General features: G+C 31.1%; 8 protein-coding genes across 8 annotated transcripts; 4 read left to right on the top strand and 4 right to left on the bottom strand.

Annotated features, from left to right (window-relative positions):
* Nucleotides 1-895: 895 nt before the first annotated feature.
* Nucleotides 896-1,633, top strand: GO595_005271 (guanine nucleotide binding protein, alpha subunit; the record flags this gene model as incomplete). Its single annotated transcript, XM_067918495.1, has 1 exon — nt 896-1,633. One exon carries the CDS (start codon nt 896-898, stop codon nt 1,631-1,633), a length of 738 nt encoding a protein of 245 aa, XP_067774484.1.
* Nucleotides 1,634-1,686: 53 nt separating this feature from the next.
* Nucleotides 1,687-2,046, top strand: GO595_005270 (G-protein alpha subunit; the record flags this gene model as incomplete). Its single annotated transcript, XM_067918494.1, has 1 exon — nt 1,687-2,046. One exon carries the CDS (start codon nt 1,687-1,689, stop codon nt 2,044-2,046), a length of 360 nt encoding a protein of 119 aa, XP_067774483.1.
* A 2,508-nt stretch (nt 2,047-4,554) lies between these two features.
* GO595_005269 (uncharacterized protein) lies at nt 4,555-4,980 on the top strand (the record flags this gene model as incomplete). Its single annotated transcript, XM_067918493.1, has 1 exon — nt 4,555-4,980. One exon carries the CDS (start codon nt 4,555-4,557, stop codon nt 4,978-4,980), a length of 426 nt encoding a protein of 141 aa, XP_067774482.1.
* Nucleotides 4,981-7,450: 2,470 nt separating this feature from the next.
* Nucleotides 7,451-8,659, bottom strand: GO595_005268 (Pumilio-family RNA binding repeat containing protein; the record flags this gene model as incomplete). The annotated part of the gene is made up of 1 exon (XM_067918492.1): nt 7,451-8,659. One exon carries the CDS (start codon nt 8,657-8,659, stop codon nt 7,451-7,453), a length of 1,209 nt encoding a protein of 402 aa, XP_067774481.1.
* Nucleotides 8,660-10,700: 2,041 nt separating this feature from the next.
* GO595_005267 (uncharacterized protein) lies at nt 10,701-11,450 on the bottom strand (the record flags this gene model as incomplete). Its single annotated transcript, XM_067918491.1, has 1 exon — nt 10,701-11,450. The coding sequence occupies one exon, from the start codon at nt 11,448-11,450 to the stop codon at nt 10,701-10,703; it is 750 nt and encodes a 249-aa protein (XP_067774480.1).
* A 143-nt stretch (nt 11,451-11,593) lies between these two features.
* Nucleotides 11,594-13,171, top strand: GO595_005266 (IBR domain containing protein; the record flags this gene model as incomplete). The annotated part of the gene is made up of 1 exon (XM_067918490.1): nt 11,594-13,171. The coding sequence occupies one exon, from the start codon at nt 11,594-11,596 to the stop codon at nt 13,169-13,171; it is 1,578 nt and encodes a 525-aa protein (XP_067774479.1).
* A 538-nt stretch (nt 13,172-13,709) lies between these two features.
* Nucleotides 13,710-14,099, bottom strand: GO595_005265 (ankyrin repeat protein; the record flags this gene model as incomplete). Its single annotated transcript, XM_067918489.1, has 1 exon — nt 13,710-14,099. The coding sequence occupies one exon, from the start codon at nt 14,097-14,099 to the stop codon at nt 13,710-13,712; it is 390 nt and encodes a 129-aa protein (XP_067774478.1).
* A 53-nt stretch (nt 14,100-14,152) lies between these two features.
* On the bottom strand, nt 14,153-14,527 carry GO595_005264 (beta transducin-like protein; the record flags this gene model as incomplete). The annotated part of the gene is made up of 1 exon (XM_067918488.1): nt 14,153-14,527. The coding sequence occupies one exon, from the start codon at nt 14,525-14,527 to the stop codon at nt 14,153-14,155; it is 375 nt and encodes a 124-aa protein (XP_067774477.1).
* Nucleotides 14,528-15,398: the final 871 nt, after the last annotated feature.

Here is a 15,398-nt window from a genome sequence, read left to right as displayed (position 1 = left end):
ATTCAGAACCGATAATTGACGTGAAAGCAAATTTGCAATTGAACATGATTGTAAGTTGTGATAAATCGAAAACTATTGTTGTTTCGGAATTGTCACAAGGAGCTTTCATTAGATCAATTTCAATACCTTCGAATATACTGAAAATTGAAATAAGTACAAACCCTTGCATACTAGTGGCGTACGAAGGTGTCAAAGATAAAACGTCTTTAATTTCGACATTTAATATAAACGGCAAAAAAGTGGCAACGGTGGAAATTATGGGTAAAAATTTGTCGTGGTGCGAAATGAAAATTAATAACTTGAAATCTTTGTTGGCTGTCGGCGATCAACAAAATAAATTAAAGATATTCGAGTTGCCAACATTAAAATTAATCGCGGATATTGAAATGATGTCACAGATTACAACGATGTGTTATAATACAAGAAATAATAAGTTGTACTGTGCATGTGAAAATAATATTGTTTATTCTCTTTAGTTTTAGGTGAACAAATAAATCAGTGATCAATAATACATTTTTGAAAAATGTAATTTTCAAATATCAAATTGTACCTACGAAAATCTGTCGACGAATAAAACATTAAATTTAGATGTCATTTTGCTGTAATTAAATTTGTTAGATAAAAAATAGATGGAGCAAAACGTCAGATTTTGATGGAAAAATTTTTCACAAATTTTTTGCTATCAAAATTGACAAAGTTTGTCTGTAGCAAAAAACGATTCCCCAAAAGTTTTTGAAACATTTCGGCCAAGTTTTCAAAAACTTTTTAAATAGTTTATTACTTACTATAGTACTAACAATTAGATCTCACAAAAAAATGTGAATTCACTTCTTTACCCAAACTTTGGAACTTTTTTGTGCAAAATTGAACGATTTTATATCGTGTTGATTTAAAAATGGGGTGCGGCCAATCGAAGGTTGTACCAGAACAAATATCACCTTTACCACCTTGCAAAACATCAGTAAAAGATCATGCACAGCAAAACATACAGCCAAAGGAGGAAGAGCCAATAAAAAATGAGGAACCTAAAGAAATAACATCCAATACAAACAATGAAAAACAGCCGATTCTAATCAAAGATAATGATATAGAAGCATTTGGATTGATTCTTTGTGGAACTGGAGAAACGGGTAAAACAACATATGCTCGTCAATTAAAGCTTAAATATGTTGGAATTGAGGATGATGAAAGAAAGAGCCTTATCCCAACCATAAAAGGAAATCTCGTTGAATCTATGCAACTTCTTCTTATTTGGTTAGAACGTAATTCGATGGAAATCAGTCCAGATCTCGAACAAGCAGCACAAGATATTCTTGCATTAAATCCGTTTGCTTGCGATTTTACTCCTCAACTTGCTGAATCTCTACAACAACTATGGCAAGATCCATCAATACAAACGGCATACAGACATAAAGATGAAACTATCATTCCAGACAACGTCGGTTACTTCTTTGACAAAATTGATGATCTCCAAGATGAAGACTACGTTCCAAGTGATGATGATGTCCTTCGAGTTCGTGTCAGATCAATTGGAATTGATTCAATCACATTTGATCTCGATGGAGCAATCATCCGTATATATATGACGTTGGTGGTCAAAAGAATGAACGCAGCAAATGGGAAAAAATCATGAGTGAAGTTGGCGGATGTATATATTTTGTATCATTGGCCGAATTCGACAAGCCAATGTTCGAAGACATCCAAATGGTTCGCATCAATGATTCGCTTGAAGTTTTCTCCCAAGTTGTCAAAAAAGAAGAGTTTAGAGAAGCACCAATTTTCCTCATCTGCAATAAGTTCGATGAATTCACAGAAAAGATAAGGGAAACGGATTGCTTCACTAAGGTGTTTCCTGAGTATATCGGAGATCCACACGACCCTGACAAATGTGCACAGTATATTGTCGATAAATTCTTGGAAAGGGCTAAACCACTTACCGAGTCAAGGCCAATTATTGTTTACAGGCAAGTGTCATTAGATAGTCAGCAGGTGATTGATAACACACTCCAAATGTTCAAATATATCAGCCAAAATTACTACGAGTAAAGTTTTCATTATTTTCACTTTTTTGAAGCTGACAAAGATATCCGGGGCGGGCGGTGATAAATTTGATGTTTGGCTCTGTACGGATTGTGTAACAAGTTATAAATGAATTCCATGTGATATTTGACAATAAATATTCTTTTATAAATTCATAGATATCACGAAAAGAGACAAAATGGTAAATATTAGCTTTGTTTTACTGCTTTGGGGACATTCACAGACTGACCGTTTTTTTATATAACTTTTTGAACAACGTGGAATTAAATGCAATCTGATCGATTTGTTCCCATTTTTTTCAAAGGACTGAACGCTTTTTTTACAAAATATATTATCGATTGAAATCAAAAAAATATTTATATCCTATGAATTAAACAAGTTTCGACAAATTAAACATAATATATTATCAAAATACTCATATTATTTCCATGTTTTGGAAAATATTAAAATATCCCTTACTAGCATCAGAATAACGCAAATTATAAAATTTATTGTTCACACCAACTGAACTTTACAACCAAAGACGCATTGAAATTTTCTAGCCCTCACAAGTAGCGCCGTCAAATTGAATGAAAATGATCACTGTGAGAACCATTTTGAAAAATGGAACATCTAAGCAACTACACACCTAACTTCATAAATACAAGCTATAAGAAAAAAAGGAAAACTTTTACCAATGAAGAAGATCAAGCTCTTATAAAACTTGTTCAAGAGTATGGAACCAGAAATTGGAAATTCATATCCGATAAAATTAAAACTAGGAGTCCCAGACAATGCAGAGAAAGATGGAATTTCTATTTAAGCCCTAACGTGAACATTTCTCCTTGGACACCTGAAGAAGATCATATATTATTTGAGAAATATAATACGATGGGGCCAAAATGGTCATTGTTTTGCAAGTATTTTCATAATAGATCATTTAATAATATCAAAAATCGATGGAATACAATTATGCGAAAGATGAGAATATTGAGGTTGGATGCTAATTCAGTAGAAGACTTTTGCTTTTGTGGATGGTTAGTAACAAAATATTCCACAAGTTTCAAAGCAAAGGAAAATAAGGCAGATAAAGGATATGAAGACGAATCAAAGAATGATTGCATGCTTGACCCTTTGTATTTTTATCAAATAAGCAATTTGTTGAACTAGCGAAAGATGCCTTTGGCTTGTGTATCGGTGACTTAATTAAATTCTATGTAAATGGAAAAACATGAAGAGCATTGTTGGTTTGAGGTATTCTGAAAGTTATTTAACGACTTTTGTGCACAATTATCAACGGTTCTCTCAAAAAAATCAATTAATTTTGTATGCCGTCTGGATAACCAAACTTGTTTGTCCGTTCCTCCATCTCAAATTTGATAGATACTGTTCATTTTTGTGTGACATTTTTCAACCGTCATTTTTTTGAATACACTTTGTGAAATAATTTATTCAATTCGAATTACCATGATCATTGAATTTTCAATATGTTGTGCAACATTTCAATGAGTGCACATAGATGAAAGTTAACTTAATTGTCTTCAACATTTATTTAAGCATATTGATGAAGTTAACAAGAGACATTTCCCCGCAACCTTGTGAATTACTTTCTTTTCGTTCAACCAGAAAAAAATGAAAATCGAAATTTTATTTCAATTTCTTTATTATTTTTTCATATTAAAGGTTACAAATGCTGAACTTATGGTTTCATATATCAAAAGTTCATTTGGCATAAAAATATATATTGATTATAAAAATTCTCAGCGGAGTTCAATTCTTTGTGATATAGAAATTTTTTTAAAGAGATTTTATCGAAAATTTATCTTTTAATAATATATCGAATATCAAATTGAAAAATGTTAACAAGTAAAATCGTTTGAAGAAGAGATATAGGGTACTTGTTTTTCTATACATTCAATAACTCATGTACATCATTAGAACATGCCTTGTTTAATGAGAGTGCATTCAAAAAAAAAATATTGTCTCAAAGAATTATATCGAGTATTTTTCTAATATGTTTTTCAATAATGAAGAAATGATGTCAACGGTTTGTCCCTACCTGAAAACTCTATATATTTGAATATGCATAAAAATTTCTGAATATTAATATTTTATTAAATTTCAATAAAATTTTGATTTTTCACAATAAATCAATTTCCATTGAAAATAGGCTCTGTTTTGTTTTTTTTACATAATACATTTTGTGCAAAGTTTCTAGCAATTCTTTACTATTTAATTGCCGGTCAATTTCCCTATCAGCCATGCAATTCACATCAGCACGTGCAGCTGTGTCCTAAATATTTCTTGAATCATTATTTAGAAACTTAAAACTGATATTTTTGGAATTGCGATGTTTTGGATGTTACATACCCTAATTTTTCTCATTTTAATATCAAGAAATACTGAGATTTATCCAAGCGAATAGAAAATTTAACTGTTTGATCGTTTCGGTTGCTTCGTAACAAAACAACTGTCATCTGACAACGATAAGTATTCAATTAACCCTTTATCGGGCGGTTTGTCAATTTGATATCAATGCTTTCTTTGTTGCTGTGCTTCGTTGCCTCAAGCAAAAAATGCTTCAAGTTTTGCGAAAAATTTAACACTACATCATTAGAACATGCTTGCAAGGCAGGCTGTCTTGTACAAAGTAAGAAGCAAGTGAAATTTATAACAAAGCCAAAACAAACCATCAAACCTGAGAAAAATTGGGACTATGTTGTTATTAGGAATGATTGCGAGCGTTATTGCGGAAGACATTACGACAAAAAAAATGAGCATACTAGTGAATACTATAATTGCGAATATGGTTGCGGCTCATATAAACCTCGCTATGGAAGTTTATCAGACTGCAAATCCTTGTGTCGTGCGCATACAACTAACCTTGGTTATCCTGAAGAACAATATGAAGCATGTGAGGTAGGATGCAGATACATGGATAGTAGTTCTTGGACTTACTAAAAGTAATTTGACAATAAGTAGATTTTTTCGAAAAACTCCAAAGAAGTGTGTTTTTTTCTCTTCATAAATTGATGTTAAAATTAGATGATTTTTCAAAAATTGTCTTGTGATTTTTTTAAATGGAATATGTTTTTATACACACATTAAGCGTTGCAGAATTGTTGTTGATTGGTTTGAAATCAATTTTAACTTGTAAAATAATTATTTAAATTTTTCGACTTGAAATATAAATGACTTTTTACCTTGAAAGAAGAATAAATGCCCACCATTATTTCAATACAGTTTTATACATTTTTCAATTAAATTTTTATTTTTTATGAGAAATTACTTTTTTTTATTTTTAAAATGAATTTGCATACCCAAATGAATTCAAATCAAAAATGGATATTCATTTCATTCAAATAATAAAAGTTTATAAACTCAAGATTTCCTGATTGAAAAGATTTGCATAAATCAAATTCTGGAATTTATTTATTTTCAATAAAATATTTCATTAACATTGTATTTCCAGTTTTTACTAACTTTCGGATAAATCAAGAACAAATTTCCATACCTTCATCTTCTAAAAAAAATAATATTTCTAAGTTATTGGACTGAATACATTTAATTCCTAAATCAGTTAAATTTATAAATTTTTTTCTCATTTCATAAAAATAATGAAAAATATCATTTCGATGATATTCAATTGCTGTCTCATTCACTAAATCAAAAAATGAATCATTTTGTTCACATAAATGAATAATTTCTAAATTTCCTCCTGCAATTGCATAACGAAATGTTTTGTAAAGCTTTGCATCATTTAATAACAAATATTTAAAACATTGAACTGATCCAAAATATGCTGAATAATTAATTAATGTTGGATTACTAAATAGTAACGAAGATTTTTCATAAATACATGGTTTAATTCTTTGATTAAAATTAAAATTTGCTTGTGATGCTATTTGTTGTAGTTTATCAACATCATCATTTCTAATAAATGTTGCAATTGCCATTGGATTAACTCCTTCTTTAATGTAACTTTTATGAAATTTCAAATCAAGTTGGTAAAGTGTATCAACATATTTTCCAAATTTTTTTATATCTTTATCAGAAATATTTAATATTTCTTCTTTTGTTTTATAATGTGAAAAATAAGGTTTTGTTAAGTTCTTTTGAAAATGTGCAATAATGAGTTTTTGTGCAATCATCTTTCCAATTAAATAATATGATTCTCTTGTTTTTAATTCAAGAAGAAGCTTACAGAAGCATGATATTATTTTTGGATTGTTTATATTTATTTCTTCTTCTGAGTTTTCGATTAACTTCAAATATGTAAGATATAAAATTGAGTTAGCCTGTCGAATTATAAATGCTGAATATATATATCTGCAGAGAAGAAGATTGAATGAATAAGGAAAATTTTCTATTTCTGAAAACAAATCCATTGTTTCTTTAACAATAGGTTTAATGTTACTTTTATTTAATGAAAAAACATTTGCTTCTAATGATAGCATAAATTTTTTCCAATCAAATGTTTTTTGGTTCATCCACTTACCTCACGTCTAGTATATATAAACCACCTGTAAAAATGAATTTAACCACAGAAAATAACGTATTTTCCGTTAAATTTTGATATATACCATATAGTAGTCCTGTAAGAAGACGTCAAAACTTTCAGAAGAGTAAAATATTTTTCGACCCGTAAACTCAGTGTTGCAAAACAAACAAATATTTTTTTTAATTACAAATTTAACAAGGATTTAATTGATAATAGCCTTGTTACTGATAAGGATTTAAAATCAATAAATGAAAAATAATATTTAACAAGACAAAAGCAAAAACAGAAAATATCGAAAAAGTTAATGAATAATTTAAACGAGTTGAAGAAATTCGAGTTGGTTTTGTTGATCTGTAAAACTACTTACAGTATTTATCGAAAGCCAAGAAGTAGCATAGAAGAAGATTCTGAATTCGAATTTTCTTTTGCACCTTTTTCAATGAAACTTTAAAATCTGTGATTAGTGATTAGTCAATCTGGATTATCATTATAATTATATATATTAAATTATACCAATGTTTAAACGAAGAAAAATCTTTGGTAAAACATCAAAACGTTTTATTCGATCACAATGTAAATTACGTACTGAGGATTCATTGTAACAAAAAAATTCAAATTGTAAAACAACAAAAACAATTATTATCATTTATCACAAACATGAGAACTTGATTTTGTAAATTTTCAATGAAACTTTAAAATCTGTGATTAGTGATTAGTCAATCTGGATTATCATTATAATTATATATATTAAATTATACCAATGTTTAAACGAAGAAAATTCTTTGGTAAAACAAAACGTTTTATTCGATCACAATGTAAATTACGTACTGAGGATTCATTGTAACAAAAAAATTCAAATTGTAAAACAACAAAAACAATTATTATCATTTATCACAAACATTTTCAATTCAGTTTACTTTCAAACATTGCTTAGAACTCATAGCCCAAGTTAGACAGCCTTATGATCACATGCTTCGAATAGGACCTCTTCACAAGCTCATCATAATTTTCATACACAACATTATAAATTGCAGATTGTTGACTCTCAGAGCCGAACTCAATGATTCTTTGTATCACATAGTTACCAAATTGGTCGCCGACCATTTTCGCGATTCTTTCTTCTTCATATTCATCTTCGTGTCCGATTATCTCATTAAATATCTCATTTCTTTGTTGGGAGTTAGCGCGTCGGATACACTTCTCAATGACATTGGATGCGAATTTGTGTATCGAAAATTGGTAAAATGCGCCGGCAAACTTTTCTAGCAATATGTCAAAATCAGTATCGGTTCCAAATTCCAAAATACTTTGTACAACATAGTTCCCGTACTGATTGGTGGCTAAATGATCCGCACATGATAGAACTTCGTCAACTAATGGTCGAATATTCGATAATGGATATTTGTCAAATAGCTTCTGAATGACTCGACAACCCGAATTATCAATTACAAGGTTGACAACATGTGGTTGGAGAATGGTTACAATCTCATTTATGCGATTTGGTAAGATTTCAATAAACCGTTGGACTATGTGATTGCCATTTGGTGAGGAACACATGGAAACTATGGAGCGCATCGAAGCTTTGTAGATAGAGTCGACGTTTTCACTACTTGTATGTTCCATAAATTTTTGTAATACTCTACAACTTGATTGTTGATCAATTACGTGTTGGAGATCTGATAGAAAAAATTGTAAAAACTTTTTCTGTGCATCTTCGGTAAGATATTCACATAATTTTTGTATGACATAATTTGAACTTGGATCAAAAACAAGGTCATCTAAATGTGGAATAAGACTGTTAAGTATAACATTACGTTCTGTGGGATCGCACGTGTCGATCTTTTGTTGAAGATAACGACAGCCTTGTCTATCTTTAGCCATATGATAATATTGAGCAGATATAAGGGTTTGATTCTGTGTAGAATATGGAACAAAAGGACTACATAGTGAACATATACTTGATGGCGTAAGATGTTCACCGGTTATAGCTTCCCATAAATCACATTGAATGAGATGAACTTGATACATATCAGGAACATCTATTTGTGGAATCTGTCTGTTAAGTAAAAAAGATCCAGGAGTATAACTTCTGGGAAAATTTTGGGGAATTGTGGGTGGCTCAAAACCCCTTGCACTCATTGAACCCTATTCTTATTAAAAGTGTCAAATAATTTTGACAAAATTGTCGTATCGTAAATCAAGATGAAAATTGAATATTGGATAAATTTTTAACAAAAAAATCAAAGAATAACAAAGATGAAAACGGAAAAAACCTTGGCTCTGATGTGAAAAGCCCTCCATTTTGCGGTTTTTTAACGATAGGATATTTGAGGAAAAATAGAAATGCCACATTAGGACACCCCATTTAACATTCCGTCGGCCGGTTTCGATCGTTATCTATTGAAAAACAAAGTTTTTCAATAGATAACGATCGAAACCGCTCGCACCTTAGGTGCTCACATTTGATTCAAATTGATATATATTTTGATCGACAAAATATTTGACATAATGATGATCTTTGAGTAATAAAATACAAAATATTCGATCTATTATAACGGTTATCGATTAAAATTATTACATTTTTTGTTTGTAAAGTAGTCAAAAAGTCGATCATTATGATGCAATTGCAATTCGAAACCATTAAGCAATTGTTAAAATTCAATGACAAAAGCTTCATCAAATGGGCCTCTGAGCAGGGAATCATGCATATAGACGCTGCTCAAGTAAATGCAGAAATTCAGAATCAATCAGATTAGATTCATGGGTATCACAATCAAAACTCTCATTAAGGGGATTTGTTCACATTTTAGCATGTTGGGTAGAAGGTTATGATATAAGAACTACATTTAAAATTACAGGTGTATGTGAACGATCAGTAATAACATGATTTTAAACTTTTCGATCTATTGCAGAAAAAGAATATCGTAAAGATATAGCTCAAAATTTACTTGGTGAGGGGAAGGTCGAAATTGATGAAAGTCATTTTTTAGGTGCTAAATACAACAAAGCAAGTGCATTGGAAAAATAAGAAATTTGGGTTTTTGACGAAATAGACAGTAAAGCAATGAGAGTTGTCGCAGAGATTTGCGAAAATGAATCGAGAAAAGTTCTCATTTAAATTATTTGTTCAACAGTTAGACCTAATTCATAAATTTGGTCTGATGAATGGAAGGCATATAATACTCTCAATGATTTAGGTTATGTACACAGAACAGTAAATCACTCAGAAAATTTCGTAGATCCAATTACTGAGGCAAATACTCGAAAAATAAAAAATACATGGAATCTCATTTAAGAATTCCGCATAAGAAATGAGTTTAGAAATAGAAATGAGCTCAAATCATATTTTCATGAATGGTGCATTCGAAGAAATATTGGAAATACATTCGAAAAATGCTGGATAGTGATAATTGGTGAAATTTTTTAATAAACTAAATCATATAATATTTTTATTAGAAAAATGGGGTTCGAAGTGTATCAGACCCTACCGATATAATATTTTGTCATTATTCACTTTTTGAAATGATTTTGATCTCCTCATCAAAAGTCGGATATTTTTATTGCCATTTTTTTCTGTTTTCAAATTCCCTATTGTTCAAAACTGCAAAACGGAGGGCGTTTTGCATCGTAACCAAAACATTCAAAAGGTGAACCTTAATCATCATTCAAAAGATACCATAATTATTCTCAACGCATATATTTTTATTTTATCATAATTATTTTAATTTCAACACATTAAAATATATTGTTATATTGAATATTAAAGTTAGAATGAAATAATATTTATATAAGTTTTCATCATATGATGTTTTATCATAAAATGAACCCCCAGGAAATCATATACAAACCCTGATTCATATAAAACTATTGTTTGTATGAACAGAATCGTTTTATAACACTAAAAAAACATTAAGAGTTTTTCACGAACATGTAGTGAATTCGTAGGTTATAATCTTTTCGGAAAAGTCTATCAAGATAAACTTTTTTATGATTTTGTTGTTAAACAACATCGATGTTTGCATTGTTTTTGAGTTTGTTCATTGCTATCTATTTAGACATAATCTTTTCACGAAAGGATATTTAGATACATTATATGCAAAAAACAGAATTAATAATTTCAGTTAGTTAAAAAATGTATTTATATAAAAACATGTCAATTTGAAAGAAATATTTCGTTTTCTTAGGCATTACGAAGCACTGAGTAGCCGTCGGCGACCGGATCGGACTTTTGGCCTCTTCGTTTACTGCTTTTATACAAAACATAAATGATGCCGATAATTAGTATTATCAAACAAAAGTATGGAAAATATTTGGCTTTATACCAAAATGAAGAGTAGAATTTGTTCCCAACTAAAACGAACCCGCGAAAGCGATTTGTAGGTTCAATGATCCGATTTGATGATGTCGAAATGTAAACACTTTTTCTTGATGCATATGAGTATGTCCTAATTTTGACAATGCAGTTCCTTTGTGTAGTGGATGAAGAAGCCTCTCCATAAATAGCGACATCATTGAAGTTTACTTTATCATTATCATCAAGATGTGTATAATAAGAATATGTAATTTCAGGCGCATAAGCAAAAACAGCACAAACTGCTTCCTTTGTAAGTGTGTAAGGCCATTTTAATCCGCCTGATAATTTAAGAGAATCCCCTGGAATATTTGAAATCCATAATCTCCCAGCGCACTCTTTTGGAAGGGCAACAGAGGTAAATGCTACATATCCAGAATCAATAGCTTCTATTGTGATTGTTCCATAATTTGGAAGATAAAAGTATGTTAAATTTTTACCACTTAATTTTTCACTAGCTTCGATAACATTATGAGACCCATCAAGATATTTAACTGAAGCTTCGATGTTTTTAAACGTTCTGAAAATTAATAATAATCTTGGATAATTACTTTTAATCTCAAAACTTTGGCCTTGCATAAGTGAATACCGTTGAAACACAAGCTCGTTTGTAATTAGAATTTCATTTATTGCAGAACAAGTCTGCAATAAAGCGAAAATTATCATTTGTACACCAATACGATTAAAAGTCATTGAAAGGTACAAATCGTTTGTTTCCTATAATGGGGTGTCCTATTTTTTCAAAACTTTACTCACCCATAAGAACGTTTATTAAAGGAATGGAGGAAATTTACATAAGTTCTGGTTCTGATTCCGAAGATGAAATTAATAATTACGTTAATAAGCAAAACAAAAGGATACACAACCATGCTCGCAATGGATTTAATGCTGTTGTAGGATTGATTCCACCATTTAATTTTAGATTTAATCAAGAATTACCTCCAATGCCTCAAAGAGTTCGTGGAAGGCGAATTTTTCGTATGCCACGAGCACCAGCAATGCATCCTCCAAATAAACCTAAAAAAACAAAAGAAGTTTACGTCAACAAAATCATTCGCGGAATTAAATGTTCGATTCTAAAAGTGAATTATAATGTTTTATCCAAACTCAAAGAAGCACAACAAGTTCGGCCTGATTTAAATCTAGCCAGAGCCTCAACTTTTTTCAAGATGGTAAATGAAATGAATGGACCTCCGCCAGACAACATTATTGACAGAGTTATATTAGCATCTGTAGAACTTAGTACGCCATCATCCAATTTTAATAATGAGTGTTTATTGTTCATCCAGAATCTTTATCCAAGCATTTCCATCCAAAACCTCAAATCTGAGCTTTCTAAATGTCATCATAACATTTCTGAGACAATTACCTCAATCAATAACAACCCAAAAATCCCAAAAATCCGCAAACCGCGGCAAGCAAATACCAATTTAAAGTTCACAGACATCATAGTTTCAGCTCAACTCGAAGCCATCTGGTCCGCTGATGAAAAGGAACAAGAAATCGAACGAAAGAAGGAAGAAGAAGAACGTTTAATGCTTGAAGCCGCAGCTGACGGCTCATTATATGAATGTGAATGTTGTTTTTGTGAGTGTCCTATGGAACGCTTAGTGCAGTGTCCAGAAGGTCATCTTTTTTGTTTTGAGTGTGTTCGTAAACAAATCGAAACATCGATTTCTGAGGGTCGAACAGATGTGCCATGTTTACATTGTGGAGGATGTGATCAAATGGTACCAATGAGTGAGTTAGAGCGTTCTATGCCTGAGTCTGTATTAGCGCGATTATCGCAAGCCGAAACTATGAATGCGATTATCTCCGCTAACATTAGTGGCGTTGTCAAATGCTATAAATGTGGTTACATGGCGATAGTTGATGACGACGAAGAAAAAATGATTTGTCCCGAATGTAAAAGTGAGACATGTACTAAGTGTCAATGTCAATATCATCAAGGAATGACATGCGAACAGTTCCGAGATATTGATAAAGACCGACAATTGGAAGAAAAAATGAACGAAGCGGTCGTCCGAATATGTCCGAAATGTAAAACGCAATTTGTTAAGGACGAAGGATGCAATAAAATGGAATGCCCGAGATGCCATACATGGATATGCTATTGGTGTCGTAAGGTTATACCGAAAAGCGTCGGATATAATCACTTCTGGAGAGGAGAAGTCGGTGTTTGCCCCCCAGATAAATGCCCGTTGTGGGTGCAGAATAACACACTCCACGAAATAGAGGCCGAACAAGTGAAAGCGTTAAATCAGGATGTGCCGCCCCCGCCCCCGCCGCCTAAAAGATAATGTTATTAAGATGTAATTGATAATATATCTTAATATGTTAGTAAATGTTATATATAGTTTTATTTTAGTTGAGTTATTTTTATGAATGAGCAAGTGTGTAATGTTGGCGTTTCTAAAATTGGAGAATTTTTGAGTTTATTCTTGTTTCGGGATTATTTGTGCTAATAATTATTGGAATTGTAATTTGGTTTATTAAAAACAATAAACAAAAAAGAATGCAAAAGTTTCTAGGAAATAAGTGAGAGCTGATTGAAGATGATTAATGGATTTAATAGAAATTTTATACAAACAATTTAAATTGTTTTAATAATTATTGTTAATACACTTTGATTATTGATATATTATAGTTAAATCATGTGGCGATAAATTTGATAGAGGAAAAAAAAAAATCATAAAAATAATAGGTAATTTACGTCAAATGGCTCCAATATTCAATTCAATCTTCAACAATTCACAATTAACAATTGTTTACAATATATTTTTTCGATCACAACACACAAAAATTAATTCATTACACTTTTCATAAAATGATAATTTATTATTTCGCTTTTCCCTTATTTTTCTTTAAATTCCAGTAATTATTCACAATTCTTTTTACCTCTGCATTTGAGCAGCATTCCATAATGATTTCGTACGCTGTTTTCCCGTTCAAAGCCTTCTGATTTAAGTCTGCTCCGTGGCTCAGTAAGAACTCAATGAACTCTGGCGTCAATCTTTTAGAATCGATGGCTGTTTCAAGTAAAATCGAAGTGTGGCCATCTCTACCAACAGCATTAATGTCAAGACCGCATTCTTTAGGATTAACCAAATAATCAATGATTTCGATCATCGATTCTTGATTTGCAACAAATGATGAAAAAGTGGCAATTCGCCCTTTGTCATCAACTTCTTTATAATCAGCACCTCTTTGGACTAAGAACTTTAACATTTCAAGATTTCCGGTTTGTGCGGCTGTATGGACGGCATTTAGAAATTAAAAAATTAAACACCAAAAATTAATAAATGAATATTAGAACCTCTAAAATGTATGTCTGCTCCTTTGTTAAGTAATAGTCGTACTAAATCCATGTCACCTTGCTTGATTGCTAATTGTAATGCACATGAACCATTGGCATCAACATAATTAACATCAGCACCTATATCTATCAATGGGCCAACTGCATCAAACAAACCAATTGCTATACATTGCATTAATGGAGATAATTCTTTTTGAATGCCTGAAGTAGGTTTAAGTCCTCGACGTAAAAGAACTTCAAGGCATCCGATGTTCTTCTTTTTAAGTGCCATCTTAACAACGGCTTGTGATTTAGCTTGATCTTGACCTAACGTGGCGCCATGATCAAAAAGTGACTCCATTAGTGAAATGTTACCTGAAATGGATACTAAAAATAACGGAGTGTGATCCGAATTAGGGGGTGATCTGTTACAATCGGCTCCATGTTGTATAAGGTATTGACCGCATTCGGTACTACCATTTAAACATGCATAATGAAGTGGGGTATAATCATGAAAAAATTTAATAAACTAGGCGTTAACGAATTAACATCAATTCCGTATTCTTCATGAAGTACAATTAAACATTCTAAAGAATCAAAAAATGCGGCAATATGGATTAATCCAAGTTGAATCGATGGAACATTATTCTGTAAACTTTGTGTGAATGGATCTCTGGGATTTAAAAATTAAACATACCTTAGTCGAAACATACAATCCTTTGCTAACTTTTGATTGACCTTTAAAATTTTGACCATATCAGAACAAGAATTAAAGGCAACGCGAGAAACAAGTCGATCGTAGGATGTTAATTCTTGTTTTGACACGAGGTTTGTCTCTGGATCTTCAAAATAGAAATTTCTCCTTAGAAACATATTTTCTCGCTTTTCGTATTAAAAAAATTTCACATAACATTTCTCGGCTCCTGGGATTTGCTAATAACCTATGGAGCCTGGATACAAAATAAGCACAAATAATAGTTTAAGCAAATTTTCCAAGCTCAACACAGAATATTATGAAAAAGAACTTAAAAGAAATTTGAAATATTCAGAAAGATACAAAGATTTAATTAATGCTTTTTTGAAATTAGTTCATTATACAAATGAAGAATTTGATCGAATTGAGATTAGAAACGCACTTCTCGAATTACCAGATTTAATACAGCCATTAAATGAAGATTCACTTTCAGTTCCCTCAGAAATCATTTTTTTTCTTCTTGAACTATTTAAAACTC

Source organism: Histomonas meleagridis (genome assembly GCF_020186115.1).
Source record: "Histomonas meleagridis strain 2922-C6/04-10x chromosome Unknown contig_33, whole genome shotgun sequence".
NCBI classification, from domain to species: domain Eukaryota; phylum Parabasalia; order Tritrichomonadida; family Dientamoebidae; genus Histomonas; species Histomonas meleagridis.
The sequence above is the reverse complement of the archived record's forward strand: the minus strand, read 5'-3'. Positions and strand labels throughout refer to the sequence as shown.